At 32.4% G+C, this 12,703-nt stretch overlaps 1 protein-coding gene across 3 annotated transcripts in view; it reads right to left on the bottom strand.

The window, feature by feature from the left end:
• Positions 1–12,703, bottom strand: part of LOC114325900 (phosphatidylinositol 4-phosphate 3-kinase C2 domain-containing subunit alpha) — a 285,129-nt gene that overhangs the window by 180,759 nt on the left and 91,667 nt on the right. For all 3 annotated transcript variants that reach the window (XM_028274045.2, XM_028274047.2, XM_028274046.2), the window contains exons 4-5: positions 7,005–7,293; positions 1,354–1,547 (exon numbers count right to left, since the gene is read on the bottom strand). In XM_028274045.2, the coding sequence (XP_028129846.1) occupies positions 1,354–1,547; positions 7,005–7,293 (483 nt within the window). The remainder of the gene's footprint in view (positions 1–1,353; positions 1,548–7,004; positions 7,294–12,703) is intronic.

Below are 12,703 nucleotides of genomic sequence, written 5' to 3'. Positions count from 1 at the left end.
TTATTATGTTGACTTATTCATATTTGTAGGATACGTCGATAACACCACAATTCGAATGCTTCTAATTTGTTAAGCTTTGTGATATATAATGTCCATGTTTCACAACCACATAATAGGATAGACCATAGATAACATCTTCTGACTTTCTCGTGAATAAGCATCTGCAGGTTTCTGTTACATAAAACTTATTTCTAGGCCATAAAAGCCTTATGTGATATTTCAATCTTGGTTGCTATCTGCTCATTCACTTAATTTACATTTAACCAGCTGCCAAGGTATTTAAAATGGTTTACATGTTATATTTCCTCTACATGAATAGAAAGCACACCTCGATCTATATGAATCTCTTCAACGCCCACCTACTTTGTCTTGAAACTGATAATTTTAAGACCTCTCCGACAATTTGCTTCACTGACTGGATTTACTATCTGGAGATCCTGAAAATTTTCTACAAGAAAGACCGCGTATCGTCAGCGTATCTGATATTGTTGATTACTTCTCCGCCTAGTGCCTTCTCCCTCGTGTCTGTCATTCAAAACATCCCTGAAGATTTCTTTAGAATATAGATTAAAAAGACTGGGTGCCAAAACACAACCCTGTCGTACTCCACGTTTGATGGGTAGTTTTTCAGTACGACTATCTCCAATTTGGATAGAGGTTACTTGATTGTAATATAAGTATAATAATGCTGATTACAAGAAAAGAACTTTTATACTTTTTTCTTATTTTTATATCCGCATATATATCTTTATATTCGCAGAGCTAACCACTGCGAATTTTTCCTTAGTGATTTTTTTACTGTCATATCTTTCTTATTTAGCTGTCGGCCTTGCAAAACTGCATCAGGAGATTTTCCTCGAAAATTTTTAATTTTCTAATTCAAACTACGCAATTTCCTCCACAATATCTATTCAATTATCCTGCCAAAAGTACAAGCTCATATAATATCTGCACCAATTACTTTACCTTGAACTAATTGTTTCGAAATGTTGAATTATTTATACAGGGTGATTCATTAAGAATGTACAATTTCTGAGTTGTAGATTCTAAACCTCAAAATATTAAGAACCCAAATCACTTAATTAAAATGTGGCTCCTTACTGAGTTACAGGGTGTTTTATTTAAAAATTTAAAAACGGTTTGTACCCAGTACTATTAGATATTTATCCAGTTTTTAAATAAAACACTCTGTAACCTAGTAAGGAGCCACATTTTATTTAAGTGATTTGGGTTAAATCTTAATATTTTGAGGTCTACAATCTACAACTCAGAGATTGCACATTCTTAATGAATCACCCTGTAATTTTTAATTTTTCACAAGAATATAAAGAAAAAGAATAAAAATTTACTTACTTTGACGCATTTAAAGCTTCTTCTATCTATTGTAGACATTCGAGATATTCCTGGTGACATAGGTGTATTATCTGGTTTATTTACAGTCGCATAGATGGGATCTGATATACTATTATTTCCTGAGCCGGAGTAAATAAAATCATAAGGATCGTATTCTTCATAAACGCTGTTACAAATAGACATGGTATCATCAACTGCAAGAAAAATTAAAGACGATTTTATTAAGTCATTTCCATTTTAAACAACTATCTACACTCACCGGCACAAAATTTGACAACCTATAACTTTATTATTTGTACTCCGATTTTCAAGACTCTTGCATTAGTTTGTAGGTACATGTATTGATATCGTTTGTTATTATTCCGGTAACAAAAAATTTTGCTTAGAAGCATTTATACGGGGCTGAATGAAAGCGTTTTATTTTCTCCTAATTTTAAAAAATTCTGTGGAAAAATTGAAGAGCTGATTGTGTTTCATAGTCCTTTCGTATTATCCTGGAGGCATCTCTAAGATGTTGTTTTTTGGAATTATCTGAATGTTGTAACGTTTACATTTTTCTGCATGTAGAATAAAATGCGAGTTGGAAATGATGTGAATTCACATCAAATTGGGTTCCCAAAACCAAAATAAATTTCCTTCGCACCTACAACACACTTCAAGACACTGTGTTTTTTTAACCCTTATCGCTGAAGAAGCCCCAAGTGTCAAGGGTTTTGTGGGAATATATCTTTATTTTCCCACAGATTTTAATTACTAAGCGTCGTTCCCACAAAACGTGTATAAATTGGGGCATACATCTCAAACAAGCCATGTTTTAGTTTGTTAGCCGTGCAATATGCATTCCGACGTTGATTTATTGTGATCAGTATTTAGTGAACTCATAAGTGAACTATGCTAAGTCGAAATAACATTTCATTCTATTGTTCCGACGTTATTAAAGAAATACTTTTTCTTTCTATTAAGGTGATACAGTAGCGATCAACAGGTAGCAAAAACGCGTTCCAAGATTGCGGCTGTAATTTTGAATATTTTTTCGAGATATTTGACACACGTATTCGTAATGTAATAAAGAATGGCGGTACAGAGCCCAATTTGAAAAATATATTAATACGTGGAAATTACTCTGTAATTAAATAAAATATTAAAAAAACGAGCCTGTACCGCCATTAAGAAGAACAAAAAAATATACTTTCTTCAAATAAACTTTTTTATCCAATGCCTAGATTTTGTGTCATTTTGGAACTACTAAAATTTTTTATTTCATTAGTAGTCCCAAAATGACACAAAATCTAGGCATCGGATAAAAAAGTTTATTTGAAGAAGGTGTATTTTTTTGTTCTTCTTAATGGCGGTACAGGCTCGTTTTTTAATATTGTATTTAATTACAGAGTAATTTCCACATATTAATATATTTTTCAAATTGGGCTCTGTACCGCCATTCTTTATTATATTACGAATACGTGTGCCAAATATCTCGAAAAAATATTCAAAATTACAGTCGCAATCTTGGAACGCGTTTTCGCTACCTGTTAAAGAGTTTTTACAGCACGGTCGATTCTACCGTACCACCTAGTCTTCTTCGAGAGCCATTTCTACCGCCCGGCCTTATCCTTTGGGGCCAATTCAACAGTACTGCCCATATTTGAGGGGTTAGTCCGCTAAGTACCGTGTTCTTCCCTTTTCGCAGGCCAGATGGAGCTTGCCAGATGTCTCACTTTGTGCTTTGCCTAGTAAGTTACTAATTATTATCTGCTTACTGTGAAGAAGCAATATGCCATTTTTGTCGCGTGCGGTCTAGATAAGACACCTGTTTTGTGTTTATTTTACTGAAAAAGTGCATTGGCATCCTAAAAAGGTTATCCTTTTAATATAGTTAATTTGATGTCATTATTGAGTAATTTTTATTTTAAAATGGGTGATCATTTAAACTATAGACATTTTAATTATGTAATTTTTTTGTGTAATTACTATAATATTTAGTATTATAGAAACAAAAAAAGCTTTTCTTATTGTCGAATAGATGACGAAATATGAGCGTCAATTATCTATTTTTAATTTTTTTTTGAGCAACTATTCAGTTTTTCTGTATAGTAAGTAGAGTCATTAGAAGTTATAGTCATCTATTCTACGTGGTTTATTATCGGTCTGTGTTGTGTTGACCAAATAATATTAAGTCAATGTATTTGAATTTTTTTTTTGGTCAACAATTTTATAGTTATTTCTTTCTGTGTAGATTATGTAAATATTGAGTATTACCTTTTTGAGAATACCTTATTGAGTATTTTAATAAATGTTACATTGAAACGTACGATGTCGCATTTTATTTAATTATTATTTACAGCTCAAAACTAGAACATTGGTGTTTTGTCGTAGCAGCTAATTTTTCTATTGTTGTGTTATGTTTCGTTAATTTTTCCTTTGAGAGTTTAGCGGTCAAAACTCCTGGCGCCTGACTTTTAGTTTGATGTATTCAGTATTTCCGTTTTCTTAGAGTCCATGTGTCAAACCATCAGTTAGTGTTATCTATCCATCTTTTATTTATAATAAATATTCAAAGCAGTGTTTTTATTTACAGCTTTTACAAGAAAAGAGATATTTGGATAATTCAAAAAACAAAATCTTAGAGAAGCCTCCGAGATAATACGAAAGGAGTATGAAACAAAATCAGCCCTTCAATTTTTCCACAGAATTTTATAAAGTTAGGAGAAAATACAACGCTTACATTCACCCCCGTATAATGTCATCTAAGCAAAAAAAATGATTACCCGAATAATAACAAACGATATCAATACATGTTCCTACAAACAAGATGCAAGAATCTTTAAAATCGGAGTACAAATAATAAAGTTATAAATTGTCAAACTTAATAAAAAATTTTTAGTGGCGGAATTTTGTGCCGGTGAGTGTATAATTTCAGTACATTTGGCATACACAAGTTTACATTATGACAATGGCGACAAGACATTTCCCTCATTACTTTTCACTCATTAATGAGAAAGTGATTGTTGTATATTACCGAATTAATATTTAATTTGAATGAAGTAATTGGTGTAGTTACCGAATTTTATAATTGTGAAAGCGTAAACTAAATATATATATTTTAGATTCTGTGTTAGACGTAGGGTTGATTTCTTATGGCTGACAACAAGGACAACTTTCAACGTTTTCTTTTTCTTCTAGTTCCGTGCGCTATGCAGCGTGCAGGCGTTCATGCTGGTTGGATTATGCGTAAGGATCCTTCTTCTGATCTTATTACTGTACTAATACAAGATACATCTCACTGGTTTCTTATGTATCTGAAATATACCTGCTTCGCTCTTATCTTCAATTTTGCCCATTGAAATGGTTTTTAAAAGATTATATGCGTCGCGTCTTAAGATAATTAGAGGACCTAAATACCATCTGCTTCGCCTTATAATACAAGGAAAAGTGGAGGGAAAGAGATGGATTGGTCGAAAGAAACTTTCATGGTTGCGTAATATTAGACAATGGTGTGGCTGCACAGTAGAAGAATTATTTCGCGCAGCAGCCGATAGAGAGAGATTTCAGGAAATTGTAAACATGATGACGGCCAACGTCTGAATACGGACATGGCACCTAAAGAAGAAGAAGAAGTCTTAAGATATGACCTAGATATGAGACCTTTCGCTGTTTAACGATGTTTAGAAGCTCGCTTTGGTTGTTAGCTCCTCTTAAGACCTCTTCAGTAGAAATATGGTCGACTCCTGGAATTTTAAGCAACCTTAACCACCATACCTCAGGGACACCACATTTCAAACGTTTTAATATTGGCTAAATATTATTTTTGGCCGTATGCAGCATTTTAGGACGCGAATACGGTGAAAGGAATTTTGAGCTGACACAGGTACTTATTAAATTTGGTAAGTGTTTCTAACTACTGATACCCGCATCTTCACTTCTTCGTCGCAGTCCTTTTCCTGTTTAAGGAAGCTCCAAGATATTTAAATTTCTCAACTTTGTCGATAATTTGGTTGTTTATGTTGAACTGTGCTTGCATATGGGATTGTCTGCTAATTATCATTAATTTCGCTTTTGTGATGTTAATGTGGAGACAATATTCCCCTTCCACTCTAGTAATATCATTTTTAATATCTCTTGTAATTCTTCTATGTTGCCTGCTATGATAGCTGTATCATCAGCATATTGCAAATTATTAATGGGAATTCCATTTGTTTTGATACCCTTTTCATTCTTCGTTATTTCTACAATTTTAACTGAGCTTACCTTTAACGCCATCTAGGGGTTATAAGCTCTCATTCGATATCTCATTTGTCATTCTGTCTGTTCTAATAACGGAGGAGTTGTGTTTACGGACGGATAGACAGACATGGATAATTCAAGGTTTTCACATTTTAATGTAAAATGGGTGAAAACAATATATTTACTCGGTAAAAAACAAATCTATATGTGGCAACATTGAAAATGTGCAGAATATTTTATATTGTGCGCAAACACGCTGGACTTCTTTTTCCAAATTGCATGAATTGTTGTCATTTTCCAATATTGCTTTCATTTAAGGGAAAAATGATTGGTATTTATAATTTGTTTATAGTAAGGCTATTTCTATGGCTATGTATAGTGTAGTAGGGAAGTTCTACAAGATATCATAAAAACTATTGAAAACATCTACCAAAATAACAAACTGTAAATCAGAATATATGGACAACATACAGAACTTACAGACATAGGCAGAAGAAAAAAGCGTCACCAAAGGAAGAGGCTACGGAATGGGAAACACAGAAGTAAAATACTCTGTTACTCAGACCACGTAATATTGATAGCTCAAGATGAAGATAGACTGCAAAGATTAGTCCACAGATTTAACACAAAAGAAAAAGAATTCAATATGAAAATCTCATCTCAGAAAACTAAAACCATAGTAATCAGCAAAGAACCAATCAGATGTAAAATAGAAATTGATGGCACTAGTATTGAACAAGTAATGGAAATAAAATACCTTGGAATTATACTGTCCGGCTACGGAGACCTGGACAAAGAAATAAGACATCAAGTACAAAAAGCAAATAGACTGGCAGGATCAAACATCGTAAGGCGAAACCGACATATTAACACTGAGATGGAGCCAAGAATTTATAAAGCCAATGTAAGACCAATAATGACATATGCATCAGAAACAAGACCCGACACAGCCACAACACAAAGACTACTGGAAACGGCAGGGATGAGAGTACTGAGAAGAATTATAGGAAATACGCTGAGAAATCGAAACCGGAGTGAACAGATAGAAGTAAATGTAACTTTTTGAAGAAAGTACAACGCACAGTGTATAAAAGAATGGACACTGAATAAAAAAAAGAATGGAATAATCACATAAGCAGAGAGATAGAACACAAATCGGTAAAAGAAGTATCGATGACCACGCAAAAGATGGAGGACAACCTTCCATAGAGGTATCAGTCCAGCAATGAACACGCAGAATTGCTTATAAAGAGGAAGAAGAAGAAGAAAAAGAAGGCTATTTCTTATTTTGATATCATTTTACCGCTGTAAATTTTCAATTTCTTATTTTATATAAACTATTTTTCGATTTACTTTAACATTTTTACATTTTTTGTATCTTTCGTAATAGAAAACACGAACATTTTGCCTTTTTTAGAATATGTACTTACCTGAACCTGAGTAGTCTGGGCTGATTGCTCTTGCACTAACAGCACTGTAGAAAGATTCAGACAAGGGATCGAATTCTTGTAATATACTGACTCGTACGCTGTCTTTGTCGTCCGATTGTGCGAAATCTATCAAATTTGGAGAAAATAGAGATTTTTCCTTCTTTTCTTTTTCAGATGATGTAGAAGTTACGGATAATGATGACAGCCGGGAGGATATTGACGAACTTTTAGTAACTATTAATGGTGGAGGTGGTCGTCGTTGATTTTTTGGCGGTAGAGCGGGTGGTGTCTACAATAATAAAATAAAGTAATTAGTTTTATCGGATTGTAATCTATTTTAGAGAATAATTTAACGTCTTTTTTTGCAAAATACACTGCGCGTCAGAGAAAACGGGCACGCCAAGAAATGGGTCATTTTTGATGTCTCGTATCTCCTAAACCTGTTGTTCGATTTAAGTAATTTTTTAATATGTTATAGCCTTATTCTTTAACAATATCGCTGTAATAATATTGTTGCTAACCAGGTAAATTATCATTGTATACCGGGTATACAAATCAAACGGTGTTTTTTTTTAAGTTCGCAACACCCTGTGGAATATTCTAGCATTTCTAAAATACTGAAATTAAAAACCAACTATAGCCTCAGGTTTTCTTAACATTATATTTTTTTATTCATTCGCTTATGTTGGATAATACAAACTTTAGGTACTTTAACAACTAGCCATGTTCTTCATCAGTACAGGGTGTTTCTAAATAAGTGCGACAAACTTTAAGGGGTAATTCTGCATTAAAAAATAATGACAGTTTGCTTTATAATCGTATGTCCACAAATGCTTCGTTTCCAAGATAAGTGACGTTGAATTTTTTCTTACAGACTGACGAATTATTTATTGCTTTAAAACCGGTTGAGATATGCAAATGAAATTTGGTGGGTCTTAAGAAGTAGTTATTGCACATTTTTTGACATACAATTAAGAATTTTATATTCACCATTGGCGTGCATACGGGTAACATGATCGGTTATATTACACGTATGCGCGCCAATGGTGAATATAAAATTCTTAATTGTATGTCAAAAAATGTGCAATAACTACGTCTTAAAACCCACCAAATTTCATTTGCACATCTCAACCGGTTTTAAAGCAATAAATAAATCGTCAGTTTGTAAGAAAAAATTCAACTCCCGTATATAGGAAACGAAGCATTTGCGAACATATGTTTATAAAGCAAACGGTCATTATTTTTTCATGCAGAATTACCCCTTAAAGTTTGTCGCACTTATTTAGAAACACCCTGTACTGATGATGAACATGGCTATTTGTTAAAGTATCTAACTTTTGTATTATCCAATATAACCGAATGAATCAAAAAACAGAATGTTAAGAAAACCTGAGGCTATAGTTGGGTTTTAATTTCAGTATTTTATAAATGCTAGAATATTCCACAAGGTGTTGCGAACTTTGAGAATTAACACAGTTTGATTCCTGCACTCGGTATACAATGACAATTTACCTGTTTAGCAACAATATTATTACAGCGATATTGTTAAAAAATAATGCTATGACATATTAAAAAAATCGGACAACAGGTTTGGGAGATACGAGATATCAACAGTGACCCATTTTTTGGGGTGCCCGTTTTCTCTGGCGCGCAGTGTATTTCGATAAATATTTTGGGACTACATAACACATAACACAGACAAGTGATTAATCTATCTATTCGTTTAACCACAGTTTAAAAACTAGGTTTGTATATATTAATAACAAGCTAAAAATGCGAGCGATATCATAAAGATCTTTGTTTATTTACGTATCTAAATTCATAATATGGAAAATTGCTATTATGAAAAGTTGTTTAGAATTAAAAACTATTTAATGTGCAATTATATCCTTTTAATATTGTGAACTATAAAGGTACTTTACTCTTGAGCGAAATTCATATTTTTTGACATACCTTGTATAAAATTGATACAAATTGATATACGATGGTTGCATCTTAGATTTTAGAGCATGCACAGCTTTTTATGAAGAATAACTGTTCTTCGTAAAACTGTAACAAACGGTAAAAACAGGATGTGGAGTTTTTATACATACATGTAACCGAAAGATGCTGATTTAAAGTTTCCATCTTAAGGGGCTATCCTAGTGTAAAAGTACGAAATTCATATACTTTTTTGGGAATTTCTAAAATAAAAAGTACTGTACCAATTGTGTTGAAAATTGGCATGGGCATTTATTGTATAAAGAAGTACATATAAAACAATTTTCATAACAAAATATTGAAAATTAAACGATTTATGCGCCATCTACTGGCACCGTGAAAATAAAAACATAGCTCCACTGCTGCAGTGATTGGGACTAATAGAGATCCTGAAACAAAAAATTTCAAAGTTATTATTGAAATATAAGTTATTTTCTATACCATCAACTAGGGGTTTTTTGATCGGATAAAAAATGTCAATTTGGCGGTTTTTGAAACTGAAAATGTTTTAGCTAATTTTAAAAGAAATTTTCAACACTTCGTCATTTTTACAAATTTTAATATTTTTCAAAAATCCTAGTTAATGGTATAGGAAATAACTTATACTTCAATAATCACTTTGAAACTTTATGTTTCAGGATCTCTGTTAGTCCCAATCACTGCAGCAGTGGGCCATGTTTTTATTTTCACGGTGTTAGTAGATGGCGCATAAATCGTTTAATTTTCGATATTTTTTTATGAAGATTGCTTTACATGTACTTCTTTTTATAATCAATGTTCGTGCAAATTTACAAAACAATTGGTATAGTACTTTTTATTTTAGAAATTCCCAAAAAAAGTATATGAATTTCGTATTTTTACACTAGGATAGCCCCTTAAACCCAGCGGATTTATACATTATTCTATTATAATCTGGGAATTTTTGTTTACATCTAGTTCCATGTGTCGACTTTATGATACATTCCGAATTCTATTTTTATATTACGGTTTTGATTTTTAAAATATATTTTTATATATCGGAATTATTTACCTACAGTTTAACGCACATATTAAAACGAAATATTTACAATATTCTAGGATATGGGGGTTTCTGCTTATCCGAATATCGTATACAATTAAATAAAAATAAGACAAATGAAAACAATTATTGTACAACTATAGGATGATATCGTAATGTTAAAAATAGGACAGGGAAAACTTTGAGAATGGTAAAAAGTGAAAAAAAAAATACTGACACGATGGAACTCATTGCAAAAGGAAGACAATATAAGAAAACTTTAGATTTATATAAGAAAGGAAAAATATTTTTTGGTCCCCCTTGTAGGCCATAAAAAGATATATAACTTTCGCGTTTACACTTTTTTACATAAAATGTATGTGAAAAATTCAAATAACCGATATTTTGATTTACTATCTTTAAATTTATTTTATTGTGCAAAATAATATATTTTTTAAGTTAAATTATTTCCTCTAATGGCAAGTATATTCCGTTAGTTCCATTTCACTTTTTCATTTTTTTTTATTGGTAAAAGGATTCACGAAGCAACTCTATAGAATTCGTGCAGTTTTCCAGCGCGGTTGTCACATCCTGTTAAAAGTCGCTTACACATCTGCATATTTCGCACGCAACAAACATCATTTAAGGAGGGGGTATGGTTTGAAATCAACATATCAAGCACATTTTTGTGAATTTTTTTCGAAGCTATGGTAGAATTATTTTATTTTTAAATTAAATAAGCATATTAAGTACAATTCAAAGAATATGTTAGAAAAAAATTAAATCCAAAATATTGAAAAATAATCCATTGGTGACAAATTTTGACAGGCAGCTCACAAAAAAATGGATTTTGCGGTGGACATCAGAACTCGACACTCGATCATACGAAACAAAAAATTCAAAAAGATTTTATTAGCTTATGAGTTTCACGAGGTCACAACGTCGAGTTTTTTTATTTTTAATGATTTTTGAATTTTTGGTATCACTCAGAAATCAAAAAAATTAAATTTTTGGTAAAAATTTTGTGAAAATCAACAGATTTATTATTGCTGAACAAAAAATAAGCAAAAAAAGAAAAATATCTCGACGTTGTTACCTCATGAAATATCTAAAGAAAATCTGTGCAAAATATCAGGTAGATCGGCCTAGTAGTTTTTCAGTTACAATGTCCACCGCATTTGAAAAAGCAGTTTTGAGAAAAATGCGTTTAAAGTTTTGACGACTGCATCTTCATCTTCTGTCGGTCTTGACGGTCCAGTTAGCTGGGGCTCAGTCGATCGACAAATTTAGTGGATTTGCGATTTGCGGTCGCTGGTTCGAGCCTCAGCTAGGTCATGAAATTTATAAAAAGGCCAACGCCGTAGTATAAAACTCAATAGAGTCTACGGCTTGGTCTGGAATAAACTGGCGTCTGATCGGCCTATGGAGGAGCGGTACGGGAAGGGATAAGGGCTTCCGGCTTGGTGATACTCCTCCATAGATCCCTACCGAAGGGCGTTGACGCCTAAGAACGGTGTATACATTCATCTTCATCTTCTTATTTGTCTGCCAAATCGTAAAGTGATGCACATTGGAATATGCTTTTTGAATCGAGGAATAATCTACAAAAGAGAAGGCGAACAGTTGTTTAACGTTTCTCACTACGCTCAAGCGTGCTGGCGCGAAGTCGCGGCAAAGCGAGCCGAAGGTAGGGATATTCACACCCTGTATCTCTGGTAATTTTACTCCGATTATTTTGAAATTTTCAGAGTGTATTCTTGAAAGTATGCACTTTTATTTGAAATAATAAAAAAAATTAAATATTTCAAACCATACCCCCCCCCCCTTAAATCTCACACAAAAAGTACAACAATATTATGTATATTATTATGTTTAAATGGGATTTTGGGGTACATTTGATTGTAAGGACAATTATATTTTTACCAAAAATATTTGAGTTTCGATTTTCACTACGGAAATCGACTTCAAAAAAGATTATTAAAGAATATCTCAACATTTTGGCGGTTATATATTTTTCAACACAATTTCTTTTTCTTTAATAATCGTTTTTGTTGCCAGAGTGGAAATGTAAACGTCAAATCTTTTTACGTAAAAATGTACCTACTTGTAATTACAATCAACTGTGGCTATCACCATATAAACACAATATCTAATAAACATGCCCAAAGAAAACAATTTCAGAACCTTATTAAGGGGATAGGCGCAAACCTTCTGCTCCAATGCTATTTATATGCCTTCATTTTTTTCGAATCCTGAGAAAACTAATAAGTATTTTTGAAAAAGACTAAAAATACTAAGTTTTCACTCTAAAGGCATATAAAACAACATAATGCTATTCTACATTAGTCCAGGAACCGAAGCTTTTCACCCCTCAATTTTTACAGAATGGATCGATTTGCTTGAAAATTTGAGAATAAGTAGTGGATGTTCCAAGGATCAAAATCTATATGATGCCGAAAGGCGCTTTTATTATGGGGGTGTTTGCCACCCCATCTCGGGGGTGGAAATTTTTTATTATATTTTGACAGCAAAAGTTGATAAAAACATTAATTCTAAGCAAAAAATGTTGTATACATTTTTTTCATAAAACTAATAGTTTTCGATTTATTGGCTATCGAAAATGTTAGTTTTATATGGAAAAAATCAATGTTCTTCTATAGTATACTCATTTACTATTCACTCAATTTTTGTCGCAGAAAATAATTTTTCACACCAAGTTCTT

Source organism: Diabrotica virgifera, chromosome 6, assembly GCF_917563875.1.
Source record: "Diabrotica virgifera virgifera chromosome 6, PGI_DIABVI_V3a".
Classification (NCBI taxonomy): Eukaryota; Metazoa; Arthropoda; class Insecta; order Coleoptera; family Chrysomelidae; genus Diabrotica; species Diabrotica virgifera.
This window is presented reverse-complemented; position numbering and strand designations above follow the sequence as displayed.